This window comes from Aulonocara stuartgranti (assembly GCF_965226115.1).
Source record: "Aulonocara stuartgranti genome assembly, chromosome: 22".
Classification (NCBI taxonomy): domain Eukaryota; kingdom Metazoa; phylum Chordata; class Actinopteri; order Cichliformes; family Cichlidae; genus Aulonocara; species Aulonocara stuartgranti.
This window is the reverse complement of record NC_138957.1, coordinates 9,904,098-9,925,708: the sequence shown is the minus strand read 5'-3', so window position 1 is coordinate 9,925,708 and position 21,611 is coordinate 9,904,098. Positions and strand designations below refer to the sequence as shown.

Here is a 21,611-nt window from a genome sequence, read left to right as displayed (position 1 = left end):
CAAGGGCCTGATATCCACTTACAAGGACATTATATTGCCACTGGTCTATTGAAATTTAAAGCGAATGTCCTCATATGTGGATCTCATTTTTCTCAGAAACAAAAATCAGGTAAAAAAATAAATAAATACATGAAAAAATTCATGTAATTCTTTGTTTTTACATTCATTAGGTCCCAATCAGCCCAAATAGCCAAGAGAAATTAAAAATGCAGCCATTGAAAGAGTTTGCATCTTAGGATTTGTTCATAGTCTTCTCTCTGTGCTGAAATGTGAATCTGAATATATATATTATATTGTTTTACATTAACATGAGGTGCCAAGAATACAAAAGGAAGAAATATTTGAGAAAACAAACATTTATAATTTATTATTAAATGACATAAATAAAACTCAAGAGAGTTCACCAGATACAAATAAGATAGATTTATATATACAGACTCTTGTGTAGGGGGCATCTTTTTATTCCCTTACAAGATGTAGAAGAGAAGGCACATGTCGCTCAGTCTGAACACAGAACATTTATATTGGACTCACAAAAGGCACATTTATATGAAAAAACACAGGACATTAATTTATTCTATATACACTCATATACACATTAATATTAGCAGAACCTTTCCTCTTATACAGTTAATAATAAAAGTGAAACGACTGAAGAAGTCGCTGGGATGAGTGACGAAACCTTTGCAACGCTCCATCCAGATGAAGGGATACAAGTTTGGGAGATTTCCTTACCTGGATGATTAGCGTGCATCAAGATACTCTTCAGTTCACTTTAGCTGTGTGATGTCAGCAAGGTGGTGATGCAGCACAACCATGTAACAAATATGAAATAAGCATAGAGGATTTACTAAGAGCAATAATTTCTGTCTGTGCAGCTATTCTAAAGCTTATCTCTTAGAGGGAAACTGATTGTCTTCAATTTCAAAGTTCTCTCAGCTTTATTCAAGTCATCTTGTTCAAATATCTCTAGGGGTGGGCAATTATTATTTCCCAATGAGCTGGATTAGAAACTGGGACTGTTGTGGAGAGCCGCACTCTATACGCAAATCGGTGTGGCTCTCCACAACAGTCCCAGTTTCTCATGTGGCTCCTTGGGGAAATTATATGCCCTCCTCTGCTCTAAGCTGTTTCACAAAATCCTTTTAGACGTGGTGAAATTTCCACATATTCTCCAGGAGCTGCGTTCATGTCTGTGGTCCTACTCCAAATCCCTCCGACCCCTGTAGACGATGGCCAGGTAGCTTCAGCTGCTCAGTAGGTCTGAGCTACAGGCGTCCAGCTAGCAGTCAGCCTGGCAATGGAACTCTCAAACTGGGCTTCCCCGACCCCAACCTCACCCAGGCTGGGGTCGTACATTGGGGAAGGTGAGGAGACAGGCAGCGAGGAGGTCAGGCCTGTGTATGAAGAGCCCCTAAGGAACTGGGAGGTCAGACCTCCAGGTATGGAGCCCGAAGCCGAGCCTGAAGGGGTGAGCGTGGTGCCAGCTACTGACCAGAGGCTAGGGTACTGACTGTGGACCAGAGAAAGAAGAGGGTTGGAGTGACTTATTGCTTCAGTGCTAATTTCCCAGCCTAAAGTGCAGCATAAAACCAAATAAGCTCACCTAGAATTGGATGTGGAGTTGGTGGTGTGGGACAGAGTGCCCATGCCTGTGGAGTTGGGGATCTGAAGAGCAGACCAGCTGTCATGAGTTGGCAGAGTCCCTGAAGTGTTGTCCATGTAGTTATCTGAAATTAAAATTAATGCACCACAAATCAAATTCCAGTTCTTCCATTTATTTATTTCATCAATATAGTACGTTGACTAGGAGTCTTACTTGTACTGGTGGTGCGGTGGGGGTAGTGGCTGGGGTACGGGGCCGCTCTGTGGCTCCTCAGGCTGGAGTAGCGCTCGCAGTAGGATCCAGAAGAGTGGCCTGTTGTGCTGCTGAACTGAGGGGGGCTACTGCTGGGGCAGATGGGACTCTGGCCTGGAATGAACCAACCTCCAACTGTGGAGGAAAAACGTGTACAACTGAGTCACGCATGGAAGCTGTCAGAATTAAAATATATACATGTAACAACCAGCATCAGCCTTGATGCAAAGATGCCATCCAGTACTCACGTTGAGAATATCCAGACTGTTGACTGTCCGTGCTATGATCGGACACTTCTTTATGGTCACTCCTGCAATCAAAAAGACAGGATTAGATGCTACATGAGAGCATGCTAACTTGACTCATTGAGGAGTAAGCTGAGTTCTCGGCCTTAACCTCTCCTTGGCATCCAGGAAGGCTTTAGCAAAGGGATTGTGCTTTATCTTCAGAGCTGTGATCTGAAAGAAGCAAACGGCTGTTAGCATTTCAGTCAATATGTAAAACACGTAAGCACTGATAACAGTTTCAGATGGAGATTTATCCTCAGGCTACTCTAACACCACTGACCTCCTCATTTTGATAAGCAGTGACTGCAATGAACTGTGTTTCTGGGAAGGACTGGCTGCTGATCATCTTCTGGATGCCTCCCACCTTCACGATGTGTATCCTCGGCTCATATTTGTGCAGAGAATTCAGCATGATCTGTAAAGGAACTGATGTCACTATTTCATCTTTTTTGCACTCAAGAGAAGACAACAAATGATGTCAAGTGAAAGTAATAACATTCACTGAATTACGTATATTAAAACAAATCATCTACATTATGATGCCATGAAATAACTCCAGAGTAATCCAACATTCTGACAAAAGCACTAAACTCCATTTTGGTGTGTCTAAACCAGAACATCATTAAATCTTTAAACATATCCTATGATTGTTTCTTAAAAGAAAAGTTTTTTTTTTTTTTAAGTTACTGTTATTGTAACTAATAATTTTAACTGTGCGTTTCTCTCTCACCTGACCGCCGCCGTTAAGTTTATTGGAGAGTTTGACTTTGCTGAAGGACACCGGCGCTTTCATCCAGTGCGCTCCGAAGTTTGGGGAATCCGGATGGATGTAGACGCAGCTCGGGCTCTGGGGTTCCGGTTTGCCTCCGGGAACCCACTCCCCGTTCACGTACTTCCAGCGGTTATTGTCTGCGGCGACGAAATCCAGCAGTACCGAGTACATGGCGTTTGGGTCCAGACCTGTTACGCTGGCCCTCAGAACCGGAAACATTCTCCTGAAAAAAGAAAAATAAGAATTTATGTGGTTTGTGAACTTACAGTTTACAGAAACACAAGTTTAATTAACATCTTTTAAACCTGCAAAGGCCTCCGAAACAACACAAACAGCGCTCCCGTGCTGACGTGTCAGATTTAAAATCGTGTTTTTATACATTTTCAATTTAATTTCAAATTTGCAAACACATTTAAAACGCCGCGCGTAAAATGCGCCCGGCCCCGTTCCCACAGAACACCACCAGGTCTCCCCACACGCTGGGCCTACCTTCCCGTCTTGGTGACAATCATCTCGTTGGTCAATTCTTTAAACTTGTTCCATAAGTCTGCGTCCTCCAGCGTCAGTTTAATATCCCTCTCGGACGCGTCTCCCTTCTCGCTGCCCTTCTGGAACTCGCTCTCCACGGCGCTGAGGAGATGTTCCAGACGCTGGTCAGGGTTGGAAGAAGTCATATTTCCAAGGTGTGTCAACAGACCTAAATCCGAAGGGAAGGGTCTCAAAGACTGCGAGACAGGCCCGAGTAGATATTGGTTTCTATACCTCCAGGCCTCCTCATTTAAGGGCCCTCAGGGACCTCATGGGGATGTGGGGCGTGGTTTATTAGCGGACTTCTCCGTCTCTAAACGCCGCCCCACTTCACACCGAACTTCTTTATAATTTATCAGTTTCTTTTCTTTCTTGTGAAAGAGAAACACGTGAAACACATATTTCTTTCAACCAAAGTCCACGTAAAAAATCTATTTATTAAATTTATTGGATCATCGAATTCAACGAAATAACTCCGCTGTCAGAAAAGAAAAACTTAATGGGTAAAGTTTGGTATTTTTACTTTAACCCCCAAAAATATCTTGCAGCTTGTTGCAGCTGAAGCCTTACACATTCAAAGCTGTGCATGCAAAACAAAAGAAGGGAAGCGAGGAGAGGGAGCCGTGCCTTTGAACTCAGTTGCATATTTGCAAATAGTGCTAATCTTTTGTTGTCTCAAATCCACATGGGGACCGGTGTTTACTGAGTGAGGACCATTAGGGGAGACTCTGCGCTGCTGTCGTGCAAAAGTGTGGATGGCCCAACAAGTGATGCCTGAATTTGCATAATGGGCCGTGGAAACTCTTTTCATGGCAGTGATATTAAATATTTCAGAAGGCCTAGATGTTAAATACTTATTTAATAAACACTGTGTAATGTATTTTAAACCACAAGATTTACACCCAACGCAAAATTTGAGCACAAAAATGGGGAAAAGGTCATTAAGTTAGTGCAGTTTTAGAATTGCTCCTTTACTTTTGTTTTTCTGTTCTGACATACATGGAGTCAAACTGTGCATGGAAGAGAGAGAGAGTGAGCGCGAGATAACAACAAACAAACAAAAAAACAGGAAATAATTATAGATGGTCTCCACTATTTTCATTCTAATTGTATTTCTGTTAATTAGAAAGTTTTTTTAAACTCAGTATTAATATTATAGCATTATAGCAAAATTATACGTGTGCTGCTATGATGCAATGGGTGCCATAAAATTGTTAAACAACAAGACATCGTTCTGATTTTTTTTTTTACACTAAATACAGTTAAATCAGAAAAAAAATTAACAATCGTTTTAATGAGAATCAAAATAATATTTTAGTTATACGACATAAAAAGATGCACCACGCAGTTGTACTACATGCACATTGTTAACCCTCTAATGCCTGAACCATGAAATAATAAACATTACAGCTGGAAAATGATTTATTAAACTTCTGACACATGTTTTTAAAAATTAATATTAATTTGCATGCGTTTTGATTTGTATCATATTTTATTTATTTTTTATTCACGTTTTATTATTTATTTATTCATGCAATTTGTTTAGTATTTGGGGGGGGGGGGGGGGAATTAGAGAGAATAGAGAAATCTAAAAAAAAAAACTCACAAAAACTGTACAAACCAAATATGATGAACTGGGCATTAAGAGGTTAAGTATTATAATCTCTGCTGTGTAATAATATAATACGAAAAAGCCGTACTTATACTTATACTGGTTTATTTTTGCCACTTTTCTGTGTCTGTGGCTTTCAATGGTGGGAAAGTGAAACAGATTACTCAATGCATGATCTGAGGTACTTTAGTACTAAATGAGGTATTTTCTCTGTAAAAATGCAACAATTCACGTTTACAGAACAGAAGCTTGAAATTAAACAGTGAACAATGTCATTAAGGTCAGGTTCAAAATGTTTGTTTCATTTTGTTGACACACTAGTCTCAAAGGGTTTTACAGGTGTGTTTAGGACAGCTTTACATTTAGAAAATAACATCAACAGACAGATAAAGCTGACTGTCTCAGTGCTGTAAGGATCACAGGTGAATCAAATAAATGACCTCAGTGAAGAGGCAAGAACAAAACTGGAACGTTTGATGTTTTGTTTTTAAAAACACGTTTTAAGAAAATGTTTTTTACTGTACTGTCAGCTTGGATCGATATTCCCATAAACTTACACTGAAATTATTTTTTCAATTGCATTTGCAGCTAAGCATACAAATGATATATTAGCTAATTTAAAAAAAACAATAATTTGCATAAAGATCCAAAAGCAACTGAAGCGAAACAAAAAAAAGTGTTTTATCTTTAGTATTTGAGGTGTGAGGAAAAACCTATGGTAACAGTTTCTAACATATAAAATAATAAAACACAGTTGATTGCTGTAGAGCTCAGCCTTTTGGGGTTTTTCTTTTCGTTTGTTTCTTCATTGCCTCTGAGTCCTCAGTCTGTGATGTACTTGGAATTGAGTGAGGGCTTTGGAGTGTGACTCCACTTTACTACACCACTTCCTCCAGTTCTACAGAGGCCATAAATGTAAAGGGGTTCTCTCACACCTTTCCATCCCATATCATTCAACAGTCGCTTTCTTTTTATTTCAGAAGGCTGATAGAAAGACACAGAGAGCGTTAAAAAGAGGCTGCATACAGAACAGATCCCCCACCGACCGGGCCTTCGGGCTCCGCTAACCCCCTTCAGACACACACACGTCACAGGGAGCCGCCTAATTAAGATTTCATTTGACAAGCGTCGTGTGTGAGCGTTCTGTAGCAGCACCAGAACACGCAGTTGTCATGTGTTGCCCAGTGAGAAGGTGGATACATAAAACAAGACGAAAACATCCTCCCCGGGTGACGGGCAGAGTGTGGATGAGGAGCAGGTGAGCAAACGTCTGCTCCAAGATATGAAGTTTGCTTGAAAAGTTACCTGAGGTTTCTCACCGCTTTTCTCTCTCTAAACACACACACACACACACACACACACACACACACACACACACACACACACACACACACACACACACACACTGTGCAGCGCAGACAGCTGAGGGTTAACTGATTCAGGCCTTGCTCTGGCATCAGCACACACTCACCTAGGTGAGAAATATTACAGAGGTCTGGTGCTTCACAAAGAGACAGTTATATGGATGCATATTTTCCAGAGGACTGCACTGGCCTAAAGAAGTAAACACAGGCAGGCATATGAGTCAGCTCTGGGAAGAGAAAACATACAGTGTCCTTCTTTATCTCTCTTTGTCTCTCTCATATACAAATACATAAAATGTTTTTTGTTTGTTTGTTATGGGGGTGGGGTGTTCTGTGACTGGTCAGAGGGCAGAAGAGTGCAGCTGTGATAGATGTTGTAATCCCAACAAACAGCAACATTAGAAAGAATGAGCACAAGATAATTAAGCTGTACCACAGGCTGAAGGCACAACTGAGCCAGATGTGGAAGGTAAGAACCAACGTGGTCTGTAGGAGCTGTTCCAGCAGAACTCAGGCACAACCTCAAAGGTCTCTGTCCAGAAGAGCGCAGTCCCAGGAACAGCTGAGATACTGCACAGAACTCTCAAACTCTCAGGCCTCTGGCAGACGACCTGAACTTGATAAAAACACATATACCACTCCCAGGGGGCAGTGAGCAGTATACATGTATATCTACCATAGATAGATTGCTTAAAACAAGCAGAATTGTTCTTAATTGTGAACACTGTTAAATTGTCCTTCTGCTTCTGGATTAGTGTGAGTATTTGACATGATGCTGGGTTATGTGCCATGTTCTGGGAAAAATCTTCCAAGATTTTACCTGTTTCTATTGTGACTGGCACTATGGCAACAGCATCAGCTACTTATGTAGTCATGTCACAGCCTTTAGAAAGATTCATCAAGTCTAAACCAGCCATGAGGTTGAGGCAGCAAAACGTCTTATTATATTAACTTAACTGATAAAGTTTTTCCACATGTGGAAAATATAGTCACATACTTAAAGCTGGTCCAGATGCATAAAGCTGTAAAAAGCTGGAACAAACTAGTTTAATCAATTTGTTTGAGTAACTGTTTGAGTAACGTGTCCTTTCTGTGTAAAACTGAAAGCACAATGCTGCTCAATACATAAATAAATAAAGTGAAAACAAATATATTTGATTTTCTTTTTGGAAAATTTTAATAGTATAAAGTAGTACAGACTGTCGATACTGTACCTAAGTAAAGTGCAGTGCATCTATACTACAAAACCTAAGTGTGATGCATTTTTTTTGGTGCACAGCAAAATAAATTCTTACTCTGATAACCAACACAGCACAGCGTGCACAGACAATAATTTAATGGCAGCAACTAAAATGATCAATAATAAGATTAAAAGGAAGTAATTAAAGCTACAAATCATAAAAACTGGGCCTTTAGTAGATCTAACTGAACAGAGACACAGAATGAAATGTGTCTCAGTCCTCAGTGAGAGTTTATTAACTTGGGATGAATTATCCGTTTTGTTTTTTTTATCTAGAGGTTTACAACACAATTCAATGCAGCATGATACTATATTTACAAAACGATACATTCAATGTGATGAATGCAACTATACGATATGACATAATACAATACCTACGATACAATACAATCCACTGATACAGTACAGTACAACTGAACATCCTACATTGGTGGAGTAGACTGAAACTCTGTGAACTTTATTATATTCACGTCTCTCTTTGATTTCCACTGTAGCGTTACAAAGACAGAAGAAAAAGCTGCAAGTAAGACAACTTCCAACTGCTGTTTCCTTAAACCTCAAACCAGCAAAGAGTGAGCAACCCCCCAGCACACAACCCCCCCCCCCCCCCCCCACACACACACACACACACACACACACACACACTAGTCCCCTGCTATCTAGATGTGGATTGAGCCCTGAGCTCCGTCTGTCACTTTTGCGTTTCCACTTCAAGTTCAGGAAATCTAAACTTTCCTCTCCTAATCACCCGTCCCTTTGAAGGGGATAAAAAGAATTAGTGGGGACAGTAAATGTCCCCCTACCCCACTACCCTCCACCCCCAGCCTAGCCAGCCTTCATCTAGGTGCCCCAAAGTAGATCTTGAGACCTTTGGCATGCTAATGATAAGCGACTGAGCTTTGACACTACAGGAACTGACCCAACCGAATTTGAAGGAGAAGTGCTGACCACAGGAATCACAGTTTCTTATGGCTACATACTGAGCTTTTACATATCTGATAAACTAATAACTGATAAAGCCTGAAGTATTTCTTAATAAAATACTTTCTTGCCTTTTCCCAGATTAATCCTTCTTTTATATAATGAAAACACAAACAACTAGACGTGATTTCATTTGGGATTACGTTTCTTTAGGACACATTACATAAAAAATATCTGCAGGACGAGTCCTTCAACTTACAGCAGCAAGGAAAAAGAGCACACATACATTTTTCTATTTAATGATTTAGCAAACAGACTATTTGTAAAGTCTCAATGGCTAGTTTGATTTGAATCATTACTGGAGCATTGACACAGCTGTTTACGCTGTCATGAATCTGCCATCCAAAGGAGAAACTTCATTCATTCATTCAAAATTAGAAATTTGGGGCCCCTCATCCAGGATTAACAAACAACAGAGTAAAATTTAGCAATCACACAGAGTTTTTTGCCCTTTCATTAACTTTCTAGAAATAAATCTTGTTAACATTTAAATGCGCTCAGTGATTTGGCTTGTTTCCAGCTCTACTCTGTCGAGTTATCAAGTGTATTTTTCAGCTCCAGCTGACAAGCAAGCAGATTTTCTTGAAGGTTCTCGAAGGTTTCTTTTCTCCAGCGTGATCGGGGTTGCTTGATGCAAATATGAGCAGCTGAGTTCAGCAGACACCAATGTGTGAAAAAACACAGTTAAATCTCCTTGCTGCAGCCCCCAGCTGTGTGCACATGCACCCACGGGCACACAAACACATAATACCAGCAGACTCTGTGTGAGGTTACGCTGTAGCCTATCTCCGTCTGACATGAAGAGGGATGGACTTCGGCTGTGCTGAGAGGCCTTGAAAGACATTAGTAAATATCAACAGATATTTCCGGGTGGATTACCTGAACCGGGCCCCACTGTCTGCTGGGTATGTTATAACCTCAGTTCCTGATGCAGAGCGCTTTCTCTGTCTCTCTGTACAGACCTGAAGGAAGGGAAAGTTTTATTGTTTTGTTTTGTTTTTTAGTGAGCAGGCTGAATGGGCAGAGGAGTGAGAGATCAAAAGGAGCGAGGCCAGTTTCCACTGACAAACAGTAAGTGTTAAAGAGAGAGAGGAATAATGATAGGTGCAAGCCGGGAACATTATTTACCCAGAGTCAGAGGACGTGTGACTTCAGAGCTCATCACCCTCTTCCTCTGCCAGCACTTCCTCTCTCTCTATAAATGCACAATTAAAATGAGATGTTCACACACGACGGCGTCACCTTCTGGCGCATGACCAATGAGCTGTCAGCATCTTATACAGAGGATTGGTAACAGGACATTATATATGCAGCCAACCTGGAAATGCCAGTGAAATGAAATGAAAAAGACATGAAAGAGAAAATAAGTAAAGTCAAATGACTCGGATCCTGTAATGCATACAGTTTCTTTAACCTATGAGTTCTAGTCAAGCGCTACACGATATGGATTTTCCTTGTGTGTGTGTGTGTGTGTGTGTGTGTGTGTGTGTGTGTGTGTGTGTGTGTGTGTGTGTCTAACAAAACAAGGTAAAAGGTGAAATACAAACAGAAAGATGAGTTTCATCGTTGTTGTGATTTTCTGTTAAATTCCCTTTGAACTTCAGCTATAATTTGAAAGCACGTAGCATCATGTTCATATACTACCCCTCCCTTGCTCCTTCTCCTAATCTCCTGACTGAAGTAAGAAAGAAAAAAATATTTAAACTTATTTGTGCAATGTTTGTGTTTCCTTACATTGGTTTCAGTGACATAACTTTGATAAATCACACTGTTTTGAAAGGCCACGATCTAAACTTTACATATATTAATATTCTAGTGTTTCCTCTCTGGGTTAGCGGGCGACTTTTTTTAGGGATTTTTCAATGAATTGCAACTTTCAGATCTCAGAATCTGTCTTCATTTTAAACAGTTATGTGACAAATATGAAAAATAAATGCCCTTCAAAAGAAGAGAGGATAAAACAAAACTGATCACTTGCATTACTGACATTAGCGCAAGTCGAAAGCACGCGCAGAATTTCACAAGCTAACATGTTTCTCAACAGTTGTGCTTACAAAAATGGGTTAGAGATAGGTCTGTGGACCGTCCACAGTAACTGACATATTGTTTCCAAAACACAATGTTGTGTCTCACATTGCTGAGAAATTTTTTTTTTTACTTCATTCTTTTAAAAACTCCATAGTTGGAGAAAGAGAGACCTTCACCTTTATAAGATGTGTCATCTGGTGTTGGGGACAGATGAACTAGTTGTGTAGCTACTTTTGTTGGTAATTAAACTTTAATAATGACTCAAGTAACTAGCTGATCAGTAAATATTCAGTTCAGTTATCAGTTATGCTATTTTATAAGTTAACCAGCCACCAGAGTTACTCCATCTGGGCCAGTTTCTGGAATGTTTTCTATAACTCCCTGAAAAAGTCTTACTAATCTTTTTTTAATGTTACCACCAAGTGACGCTCCTGAGATGAAGAATATATTTTATTATAATCTTATAGGTTCAGATGTAACTGTAATGTGTTCCTAACACTGGGATGACCTGTCTATGGTTTCCCCACTGTTGTTGTCGTCTGCTGCTGTCACAAAGCTCTTCTTTGATTCTGTATCGTAGCTTTACTGATGCCTTGCTCCTCAGTCTTATACATCCTGTTTCCAACAGGCGTTGCGTTCTCGGCTGCAAGGAAGCATGACAGCCTGTGAGCCGCGGCAGGCTGCCTCAACCTCTCTGAGTGTCCATGGAGTCTGCAGGACAGGCAGCGTTATAGGTGAGAGGTGGTGTTAGGGAAGCTTCCCTGCACCGTAAACAGAAGTAGGGGGGTAAACAAAGGGGGTTGAGCTGCTTTTATTGCCTTCCCACGCCAGGCAGAGCAGCAGCAGCTGACTGGAAAGTGTTACCTGGAATATGCCTAATCGCCCCCCCCCCCCCCCCCCCCCCCCCCCGCCTCCCCTTCACCAGCAGACAGCTCATCTGAATGCAGGCCTAGTGACCCAGGTGTACAAACAGCAAACAGTAGGGCCACATCAAAGGCTCTCATTAAAAGACAATAGAAGCAGATCTCCCCCTTCAAGCCCTGCCAGTGCTTTTTACCACAGAGCACGGGCCTTCCAGATCCACCCTATCCCCGCTGAGCACACCGCCCTCCTCAGTGAGTCCTGTGGTGAACTGCTGCAGAGCCGCTCAGTGCAACGTATAGAAAATATCTCTGCAAATATTTTGTCATTTGCATTTTTTTATCACTTAATAGATGCAAATCTGTTTTGTGTGAGCTCTCATGTTTCAAGCACCACTTTCAAGTTCACTCCATGCATCAGTCAACATTTATGTCCCATATAAATCCAGCTTTGAAAAAGAAACTTTAAAAACACTGGACTGATATCTTCCTTCACCTCCCCAAACACACACACACATGTGTGCTCAAGTACACACACACATACACACAGCTACACAAAGTACTTTGACTGAACTTTCTTTTAGCTGCTCACTTATTCACACAGCAGATTGATCCAACTACTTGATGTGGTAGATTTTTACATCAGACGCTCTTCCTGGTGCAAAAAACCCCTCTCACTATAGCAGACACTGTTGATTAATCAAATTCAGATTACATTTGAATTAGGAAGAATGGTATCGTTATTGAAGCGGTGACTTTTTGGGCCTATTTGTAAAAAAAATTGCAAATACTTTGAATCACAGCTTGCTGTGATCAATTAAAGACATGCTTTACTCAAGTAAATCTTCAATGAACTGTTGTTTTTATCTTACTGATATAGTGACAGAAGCATTTATGTTGGGAAAAAATAGTAAAGAATATTAGAGAAAGAGCCCTACTGGTGACAGTGGGGAAGAAGAACTCCAATTTAATAGGGAAAAAGACTCAGAGAGGGGCTGTCCTGAGCCCCAAGCAGCTGGATGGAGAAATGAGGAAAAAGGAGCAGGAGAGACGATGGATGAGAAATGGGACAAAACACAAATTGTGCATGTGTGTGTGTAAATAAATGAATGAAATAAATGAAAATAAATAAATAAATGAAAATCAATGGTTGCCTGGAACAGCAGAAGAATGTGCTGCCAAATGTGCAGTTGGTAGTAGTGCTACATGAAGTCAATGAAATTTTTAAAACAGATTTTTTTAATCAACAGGACATCTCTCTGTGCAGCCATGTTTGTTATAAGCAAAAACAGCTTCTCGCTGGGGGCAAAAAGGATTTCGCCATCATGCTTTTTCTCCTCCTGGTATCAGCGTCTTCATCTCTGACGTGAACCTTGAATTTTAAATTGAGTCCCTAAAGTCAAAGGTGGAAAACCTTTTGGATCAAGCTGCACAACCACTAGCTAGGAGATGTGCACAGCGGGAAGACGTCATTCCTGTAACAAAATAAATAAACACACAGACGTTTTAAAGCAGCAGCCTAAAGGCCGGCGCTGTGCCGTTAGATGTGAGCTGTCCTGGGAAAAGCCTATCTGGACTCCACAGACAGCCTCCAGCTTTGATGGGGAAGCCTCTTTGTAGTTGGCCTGGAGATGGCTTGTTAGTCAGTAAAAGTGAGGGCTAAATGGCTCCCTAACAGGAAGCAGTTTACACGGTGACGCTCAACCTGCCTGTGGCCTCTATTGTCCTGAGCCCCATGTCCCACTTCATTACGATTTCCATAAGAAAGGAACAGTAATTGCCCCTTTTCTTCTGCTGGCCCTTCATCTTGGAGTGTCTTTTCTTTTCTTATACTTTTTTTAGCCCCCCTCCTCCTTCTCTCACTCAGTCCCTCTCCATCAGTCTGCTCTCTGTCCCTGTAAAGTCCAGAGAAACCCACAGGAAAAAAGCTTTTTTCTATGTTCATTCTTTTTAGGGTGTAAAAACCAATATTTTCTTCACAAACCCTTTTCTTTTCTCCATCATTACAAGTATGATTTTCAAATTTAGGAACTGATTTAATGTGGCTGAGTGCACTTAAATAATATATTTGCAGCATCAGCTTCCCAAACTACTGCAAACATTTAGAAGTAAGCATCACAGCAGTTGAAGTGGAGTTCCTGAGATTTTCCTGACCTTTGAACTGAGCTCTGACACGTCTACATGGGGGCCCAACTGAAAAGTGCAGAGGAAACCTGACATGCTATGACTGGAAATCGACTTAAGTGAGCAAAATTACTGAAATTTCATGATGAGCCACGGCCTTAAATTCGTTTTAAACAGATTTCAGTGCTTTGAGTGAAGTGTAAAAACTTTCTGGAATAACAAAACATACAATTACAACCTCTGAAACCAAAGCTGGGTCAAAAACTATATATATCTGTATATATCTGTCCTTTGCACCTGTACAGCTTGCTAACCAAGCCTGTTAGGCTTAGCTGATAACTTAGCACTCTGATCCAAATGTGAACAAGACAAAAAACAAACAAATAGTGACAAAAATGTTCAGTTCAGTTCATTTTTATTTCAAACATTTCAAACATGTGCCTTCACAATCATTACAAAATATCATTCCATTACTTGTTTGAAAAGGAGTAGGCAGAAGTATTTACTTATTTGTCCCTACCCCCACAGGTTTTACCTCTCATTCATTTAATTTTTTTTTTCTTTTTTTTTTTTTTAGTCTTAAATTAAACAAACAACATATAAAAGTAAAGCAAAACAAAACATACATAAATCAAAAACAAGAAATTAGCAAGCCCCACCACAGTATAGTTTCTTTCATATGAAAAATACAGAATGTGTATATTTGCAGATACACAAGTTATGGAAAAACAAACAAACCAAAACAAAAAACCCCAAAAAAGAACCACAACACCATTACCAGCAACATTACCGTCCTGGGTTAACCCCGTTTTCTTCATTCTTATACTTATTTAAAATGAGGTTTTTATATTTTACTTTAAACTGTTTTATGTTTTTCTGTTTTATATCAAACCACTTCTTTAATATCGTTAATTCCTGTGTGATCATCTCCAAAACCTGTGGCAATTCCACACCCGAACACAGTATATTTGTGTCATCTGCAAATATTACAAACTTTAAAATCTCCGATACTCTGCAGATATCATTTAAGTACATAATAAACATTTTTGGACCCAGTACTGAACCTTGAGGTACTCCACAAGCTATATCCATCAAATTAGATTTATATTTGTTTATTTGTACATATTGTTGCCTATTCCCTACATAGCTTTTTAACCAGTCCAAAACCACTCCCCTAAACCTGTACTTTTCCAGTTTTTTTAATAGAATTTCATGATTAACAGTATCAAACGCCTTCTTTAGATCTAAGAAAACGCCAAGCGCATACCTCTTATTATCCATACAATGTGGGGTCCTAAGTCAGCGGGTGACATCATGGTAGCTATGTCTGTCTTTTATACACAGTCTACAGCATCCACCTCAGCCACTGTCTGAACTTCTCGTGAAAGGTTTTTATTACCTCTGATGTTTTTTTACCAGATGAACTCTGCTGCCTTTACCTTTACTGCCCAAACTTTTCTACCAATCAGTTTGTGACCTAAGTGATGCTGAAGTCTTGGAACACTGCATGTCTGTGGGCCCTGCAGTGGTTAAATCCCCGCAAGGATAATAATTTTTGCATGTTAGAAAGGCTCTGTGTATCTGGTTATTTCGCTCGAGTACTTTTATGTCAATGAATTTGTATTTTGAGACTCCATGACTAACACAGCTAACTTTATTCAAGGTTACACATGTAAAGGATAAAAATGGGAAAATGAACGTGGTGTTTTGATAAAGACACACTTGAAGAGGTCATGAAAGCACCAATAAGGACTGAAAGGAATTAGAAACATATTATCACATTAGACTATTCACATAAGTAATGCACACCATCACTTTTCTCAACCATTTACTTTGCTGAGGGTTTTGAGGAATCTGTCTATCGCAGCTGTTACAGAGCGAGTAAATACACACCATGTAAAATAGAAATCATTTAAGTGTGCCTGGCATCAACACTTCATAAACAAGGGAGGGGATATACACACTCCCTCACACATTTTCTCACACCGTGCCCCATCACGGGTCAGCCATGGCTCACTTTGAACTTCTGAGGTGATAAAACGTAAATGCAGCAATAACTTCTGTGTTTCAGTGACAAGTCAAAAATGTTGTTTTGCACACTCGTTTAGGGAGTGGGATACCTGGATCATCTCCACACTTCTAAATTTTTTATATATAAACTGATCTGTTTGAAGCTCTTGTGTATCATTAATAAGAATTAAATCCAGGCAGAAGTTCACCTTGGGAACGTCTTCCATGGAAAGGCTGCAGGTATAGCTGACTTCAAGAAAGGGGGAGGGCCTCCAGACCCCCTCTGTGAGTTGAACTGTTTTAATCAGAGCCCCCATGGAGGCCCTGACAAAAGAGCCCGGTCAGAATCACCGTCTGCTCTTTTGTTTCACGGAGAGCCACGGAGGCTGGGAGAGGGCTGCAGGCTCAGCCGCTGTGCCCGTCACCACAGCAGGCCTCCTGTTTATTTGTTTTGGAAACTGTTTTATCCCAGGTGACAGTAAAGGTAACAGATTCCCACTGTGATTTACTGTGCTGTAAGTTTTTTGTGTTTTTTTAACCAAACCACGAAGAACGGCTGTCAGCTGTTTTCATGGAAGGGACGCACAAATAATTTCCTTCTATGATGCACTAATATTTCTGTAGCAGATGTACTGCATAAATGTATTTATATGTTTAAATAAAATACAACATTTGAGCAGACAGTGTTAAAAAAAAAACCTATATATTATGACATAACCTGATATAAACTGTGACGGGCTATATGACCTTCAGAGGTAGTTACTTGTTACGTAAAAATGCTTGGATATTTTTCAGTCCCAGCTTCAAAAATCTGGGAACTTTCTTTTATATATTCACTATTTATAGTTTTATACTTGTGTTTTTATAGGTACTAAGAGAAAGTGTTGAAAGGTATTTTAAATGAAAGACATTCTGTAGTCATGTGGGGTTATAGGATGGCTTTCCTTGGATGTCTCCCAACAAGTGACAAGGACAGGATGTTTCTTGGGTCTTTACGGCAGAGGATGATAGCTTGATCCCCCTAAAAAGCTCATACTTAGGGTCTGCAATCACAGTATCACCAGCTTAAACTCCTGTACAAATCCAGACTACAGCCAAGCTGTTAAAGGCTTGTGAAACGAGGTATCTTTGTTGTCACTGTTACCTTAAAGTGATTCTTGTGCAACTTAGATTCTTCCATCCTTGACTGGACTTACTGCAATGAGCATGCCTTCATTTAAAGACGTGGTCAAAGTCTCTAAAGCAGAGGCAACGTTAGCAAGAGACAACTTCCCCTAAATAGCAAAAATTGCAGTTCCTCAAACAACCACTTGAGGCAGCCATCTAAAGCGAGCCTATCTCTATTCACCTACATGTTAAAAATGCCCACCTTTACAGCAAAGATATAAGATTTTACAGCTCAACACAAAAACTATTTGTCATTTGTCATCCCTGGATTTGTAATGTCAGATCCTGGGGCAAACTTTCGACTTGATGTAGGAGTACTGGTACCTGGGCGTCCACATCAACAACAGGCCGAAGTGGAAGGTGAACAGAGATGAACAGAGAGGTTGTATGAAAGAAGGAGATAAGTAGATAAGTGCACACTGTGCAGGAAAATGAGGGGAGGTTTTGTATCAGTCTGTTATGACAAGATCAGTGTACTTTGGTATGGTCTGCTGGGTGAGCAGTATCAGACTGAATAAACTGATCAGAACGGCTGACTCTGTGATTGGCTGCGATCTTATCTTATCTTATTTGAGTTACTGACCTGGACTTGTTGACTGTGAAATTGTTGGTTTTTATAGCTGTAATAAGCCATATAATCCATGCTTTCTGATAGAAACATATTAAGCTTTGAATGCTAACTGGCATAAACCTGATGACATCATTAGGACATCATCATCTTCATCAGTTTGTCACCCTTGAGAAAGCAACAACCCAACAGATGACTTGTATTCAGACTGTATTCACCAGCGTGCACGAGCTGAGGGAGATGACCAGTTTGATGGAGTGACCCCTGTTTTCTCAGCATCGCACCACCTCTGCATCTTAATAGCAGCTTCATGATGCTTTTGGGGAATAATTAAAAAAAACGTTCATCCATCATTGCCAAAACATCACAGATTGATTTAATTCAGATGTTGACTTTGTCGGGAGCTCAAATAATTACAATCAAATTGGAAAAAGACACAATGCTGGCTGAAGTACGACAGTGGTGATGACTAATTGCATCGACGTGGCATAAGTAATGCCCCAGAAATGAACTGGCTGATTTATAATAACCATCAGGACCTCAGAAATGTGCACATGTATCTCCTACAACTCTCATGTCACTAATCTGCCCCCTTAAAGAGACACAGCTGCTGATACTCTTTCAAGGTTTGGTGACATTTTCATTGATCCTCGTGTTGAGCTCTGGTTAAATTGCCCCCTGGTGTTTATTACAGTGGAGCAAAACATCTGTACAAATGAATGGTTTGGGCTGGCTCAATCTCAGCTCAGGCACAGCTGTCAGGAGGTCCTGCGTTCATGGCCAGTCCTTAAATAATGCATGGCCACCCTCTGGTGGCCACAGCAGATATCGCTGTGCCCTGTGTCGAGTTTGGTGCGCTCTCACACACCAGCCTTTTATTATTGCTGTGCATTACGTCGGGTAGAGTAATTTAATCTGAGCCCAATGTGAACCACAAACAATGTGCAATGTGTTATTTTTCCAACAGCACGCGCAAGATTGATGATGAATAAACCACACTCTTATAAAGAGGTGACAAAAATGCATGTGTCTCCACAGTTTCACTTTTGTGGACCTGCTTTTGTTGCCATGAATATTACATTGAGAATCAAATTATGGGTACAGGCTTTGTGAATGATTGATATAATGCAACAGCATGCAGTAAAAATGACTAGTGGATGTTTTATTCATGAGGGGTTAGATAAACAATAAAATCCTGGCAGAAACATGAACACCCACACGGCAAATAGATTCATGAGACTAGCAAACACATTAGATTGTTGTATAATCGTTCTTTTCTTTCTTAGCCTTATCACTTGAAAATGTATAAATTTCCCTAGTTTGAATGTAATTTGAATTCTGGTGTCAGCAGCAGAGAGCAGAATATCCCTCTCCGCTTTGAAGATTTCGACTTCAGAGAGAAGCATTTTTTGAGCACATCTCATCAGGCTTTATGGAATTTAGATAAGTGAGTTTGCATTCATGTTGGACCTCTTTCCCTCTTTCCCCCGATCTCTGAATTGGACACTTTCATTTGCGCCAGTGTCTTTCACTGCCTCCAAACCATGACAAACAGATGCATTAGCTCCCTAATTGCTGAGTATTACCAATGAGATGCCTTATGAGTTACCAGGGTTGCCTCCTAGAAATGAAAGCCCTGGCCAATTTGCATGGGAGGTAATTGAATCGCCTGCAGCGAGAGAAAAGAGAGGACGTGCTACGCATTACAGCCCAATTGGCTTCTCTGAGTGTGTGGCGTGAAAAGCTATTTTCAAGCGCTGAATGCCAAGGGTTTGCTCTCTCATTCATGTAGAGTCCACTTCTCGCAGCCTTTCCCATCCACTCTAGCTCCAGTTTCTCCAGGCCCGGCTGATGGCTGTTGAAAAGGTAGTGGAGGGGGGGGCTCAGGGGCCCTTGTATTTATGGGGAAATGACCAATCCCTACTTTGTGTGGAAACCCTGAGAGCCTTCGCTGAGGAAGAGAGAATAAGGTGGATGTGGAATTTGGAATTAACTGTAGCTTTACAATTGTCTCTGAAAAATGCCCTGGGACAGCCGTGAGATGTACATGTCATACATTATCTACATGTGCAAATTGAATGAGGCGAGGATTCATCTTCAGACTCAGACACATTTGTATTTCCCCCGTTAATGTGACAATCACACGCCAGCATCCCACCAAAGGCCTATCTTTTTTATTGACATTTTGATTCTTCTTATTTCTTGCTGCAGCAGTTGATATTTTGCTGCTTATTTGCATGTTTGGCACCCCTTTGTCTCATCCTACCACTATGATCATTTGTATTTTCATACTGATGCCACGGTCTTGTCCCACAGCAGGCAACATATGAAAAACATATCATAACACTTTTTTTTAAAGAAAAAAAGAAAGAAAAACGGCAAATTGGGTTACCAAAAAATGATTAACTTCCTCTTGCAGAGCAGGTGGCAGTGTGCACCTCGGACCAATTTTACACTCATCTGCACACCTACAGCCAAATTATAATCACCAATTACACCAACAGTTTCTTCCGCCGTTAATGTGGCAGCTACATTACTCTGCCGCACGTATAAACAATCCAATGAATGTATTTAAAACCTGATTATAGACTTTTCCTGACCCGTTCACTTTCCTAACAATACGATCAAGCAGATACTTATAAAAGAGGACCTTTTGTTTTATGGGAGCTGGAGTCATGAAGTCCTGCTATCTGAATATTAATTTTAGCTGAGTGCCTGGACTTCCTGTTTTTTATACACACATAAGACTGTGAAGCTAAATTCAACATCTTTGCCCAAATAAAACATACAAAGAAAAATAATTGCCGGCTATCATCATAAGGGATTATTCTCCCCGTTAATGAGAGACTCGTCTTGTTGATGAGATGTCATTAAAGGGCACCTATCATCAGCTGATTCAGTCTCATTTTAAACATGAGAAAGGTTTCAATTAAAATATTGTGTGTATGTTTAATGCCTGTAGATTAAAAAGTCAAGCTTTCCAATGACTTTTTTCTACTCTTGTACTGCCTCATCAGCTTCACATTATGTTTTTCTGTCAATCTGGTCAATTTGGGAAATGTGTGCTTTTGGAAGGAGGGGGCTTCGAGACTCAAATTTGGAGCTAGACAGAGAACGATGTGGCTGCACTAAGCCCCAGTGTTATATAAATAAGGACTATTTTAAAGTCATACAGAGCTGGCCTAATCGAGCCCAAGAAAGCCCTCCCTTAATATCCAAAAGTGTACTGCTTAATTCCCGTCAGCTCACTGTGACGTTTTCAAACTTCATGTTTTCTACAAGCAGCAGGTCAGAATTTCTATGCCATTCACTTCGCAGCAACAAGAAAGCATCCGCTATTGTTATTGCGTTATTTAAAAAGGAATAAAAAGGCAAATATAAAAATAATTTCAGGTAATTTAATTTTCTGTTGATCAACCAACAGTTTAATTAACTGATTATTTCAAGTCAAAAAGTATAACTTGAGCTTTTTAATGTTTTACATTTCTGATACTGAATGTCAGCGACAGAGAAACCCTCACTGGCAGGTTAGCAAAGAGTTAAAATGCAGGTGAAGGTCGAGTACACACACATGTTCATATCTTTGACCGGGGCCACTTTTCAGCATATTGACTGGAAGACATCAAAATCGTCTTATTACAATACAGCATAAAATGAAACAGCAGTACAGCCAATAGTGTTTTACAACATCCAGGCACCATTTGGGTAAAGTCCATGGTATATATTCTTATCTGAAAATACAGAACGCTGTAAAAATATGGTTGCAAGCCTATAGCAGCCATATTCAATATACAGTTCAATTCACTTCAACTGAGTTCAATTGTATTTATATAGCATCAAATCACAATAACAGTTGCTTCAGGATGCTTTATATTATAAGGTAAAGGCCCTACAATAATACAACGAAAATCCTTAACAATAAGACCACCAAGTACTTGGCGACAGTGGGAAGATGAAACTCCCTTTAAACAGGAAGACCCCTCCAGCAAAACCAGTCTCAGACATTGGCAGCCATTGCCGTGACCAATTAGGAGTCCAATACCATTTTTATACTATCGTGCATGTTATTGTGTATTGTGCTATTGCTACTGTGGTGGAAACCTTAATAACCCAAGTATCAGTCAACTTTGAAAATGACATGACTTTAAATATCTGTGTTATGGGTAACGTGGAATATGTACTCACCGAACACCTTTCAGTACAGTTGAGAAT

The 21,611-nt window shown here is 40.3% G+C and overlaps 1 protein-coding gene across 1 annotated transcript; it reads right to left on the bottom strand.

The window, feature by feature from the left end:
- Positions 1–389: 389 nt before the first annotated feature.
- On the bottom strand, positions 390–3,745 carry tbxta (T-box transcription factor Ta). Its single transcript, XM_082521377.1, has 8 exons — positions 3,407–3,745; positions 2,876–3,140; positions 2,426–2,560; positions 2,255–2,316; positions 2,107–2,168; positions 1,820–1,993; positions 1,607–1,730; positions 390–1,513 (listed from the first exon to the last, which is right to left on the bottom strand). Exons 1-8 carry the CDS (start codon positions 3,589–3,591, stop codon positions 1,255–1,257), a joined length of 1,266 nt encoding a protein of 421 aa, XP_082377503.1. The 5' UTR covers positions 3,592–3,745; the 3' UTR covers positions 390–1,254.
- Between the last annotated feature and the right edge of the window lie 17,866 nt (positions 3,746–21,611).

Bases quoted from the DNA above. Each gene is read 5' to 3' on its own strand.
- tbxta (XM_082521377.1), bottom strand. From the start codon at position 3,591: ATGACTTCTTCCAACCCTGACCAGCGTCTGGAACATCTCCTCAGCGCC. The intron at 2,317-2,425 runs GTCAGTGGTGTT...TGCTTCTTTCAG, and splicing joins CTGCTTATCAAAATGAGGAG to ATCACAGCTCTGAAGATAAA. The intron at 1,731-1,819 runs GTAAGACTCCTA...TTTTAATTTCAG, and splicing joins CCACCGCACCACCAGTACAA to ATAACTACATGGACAACACT.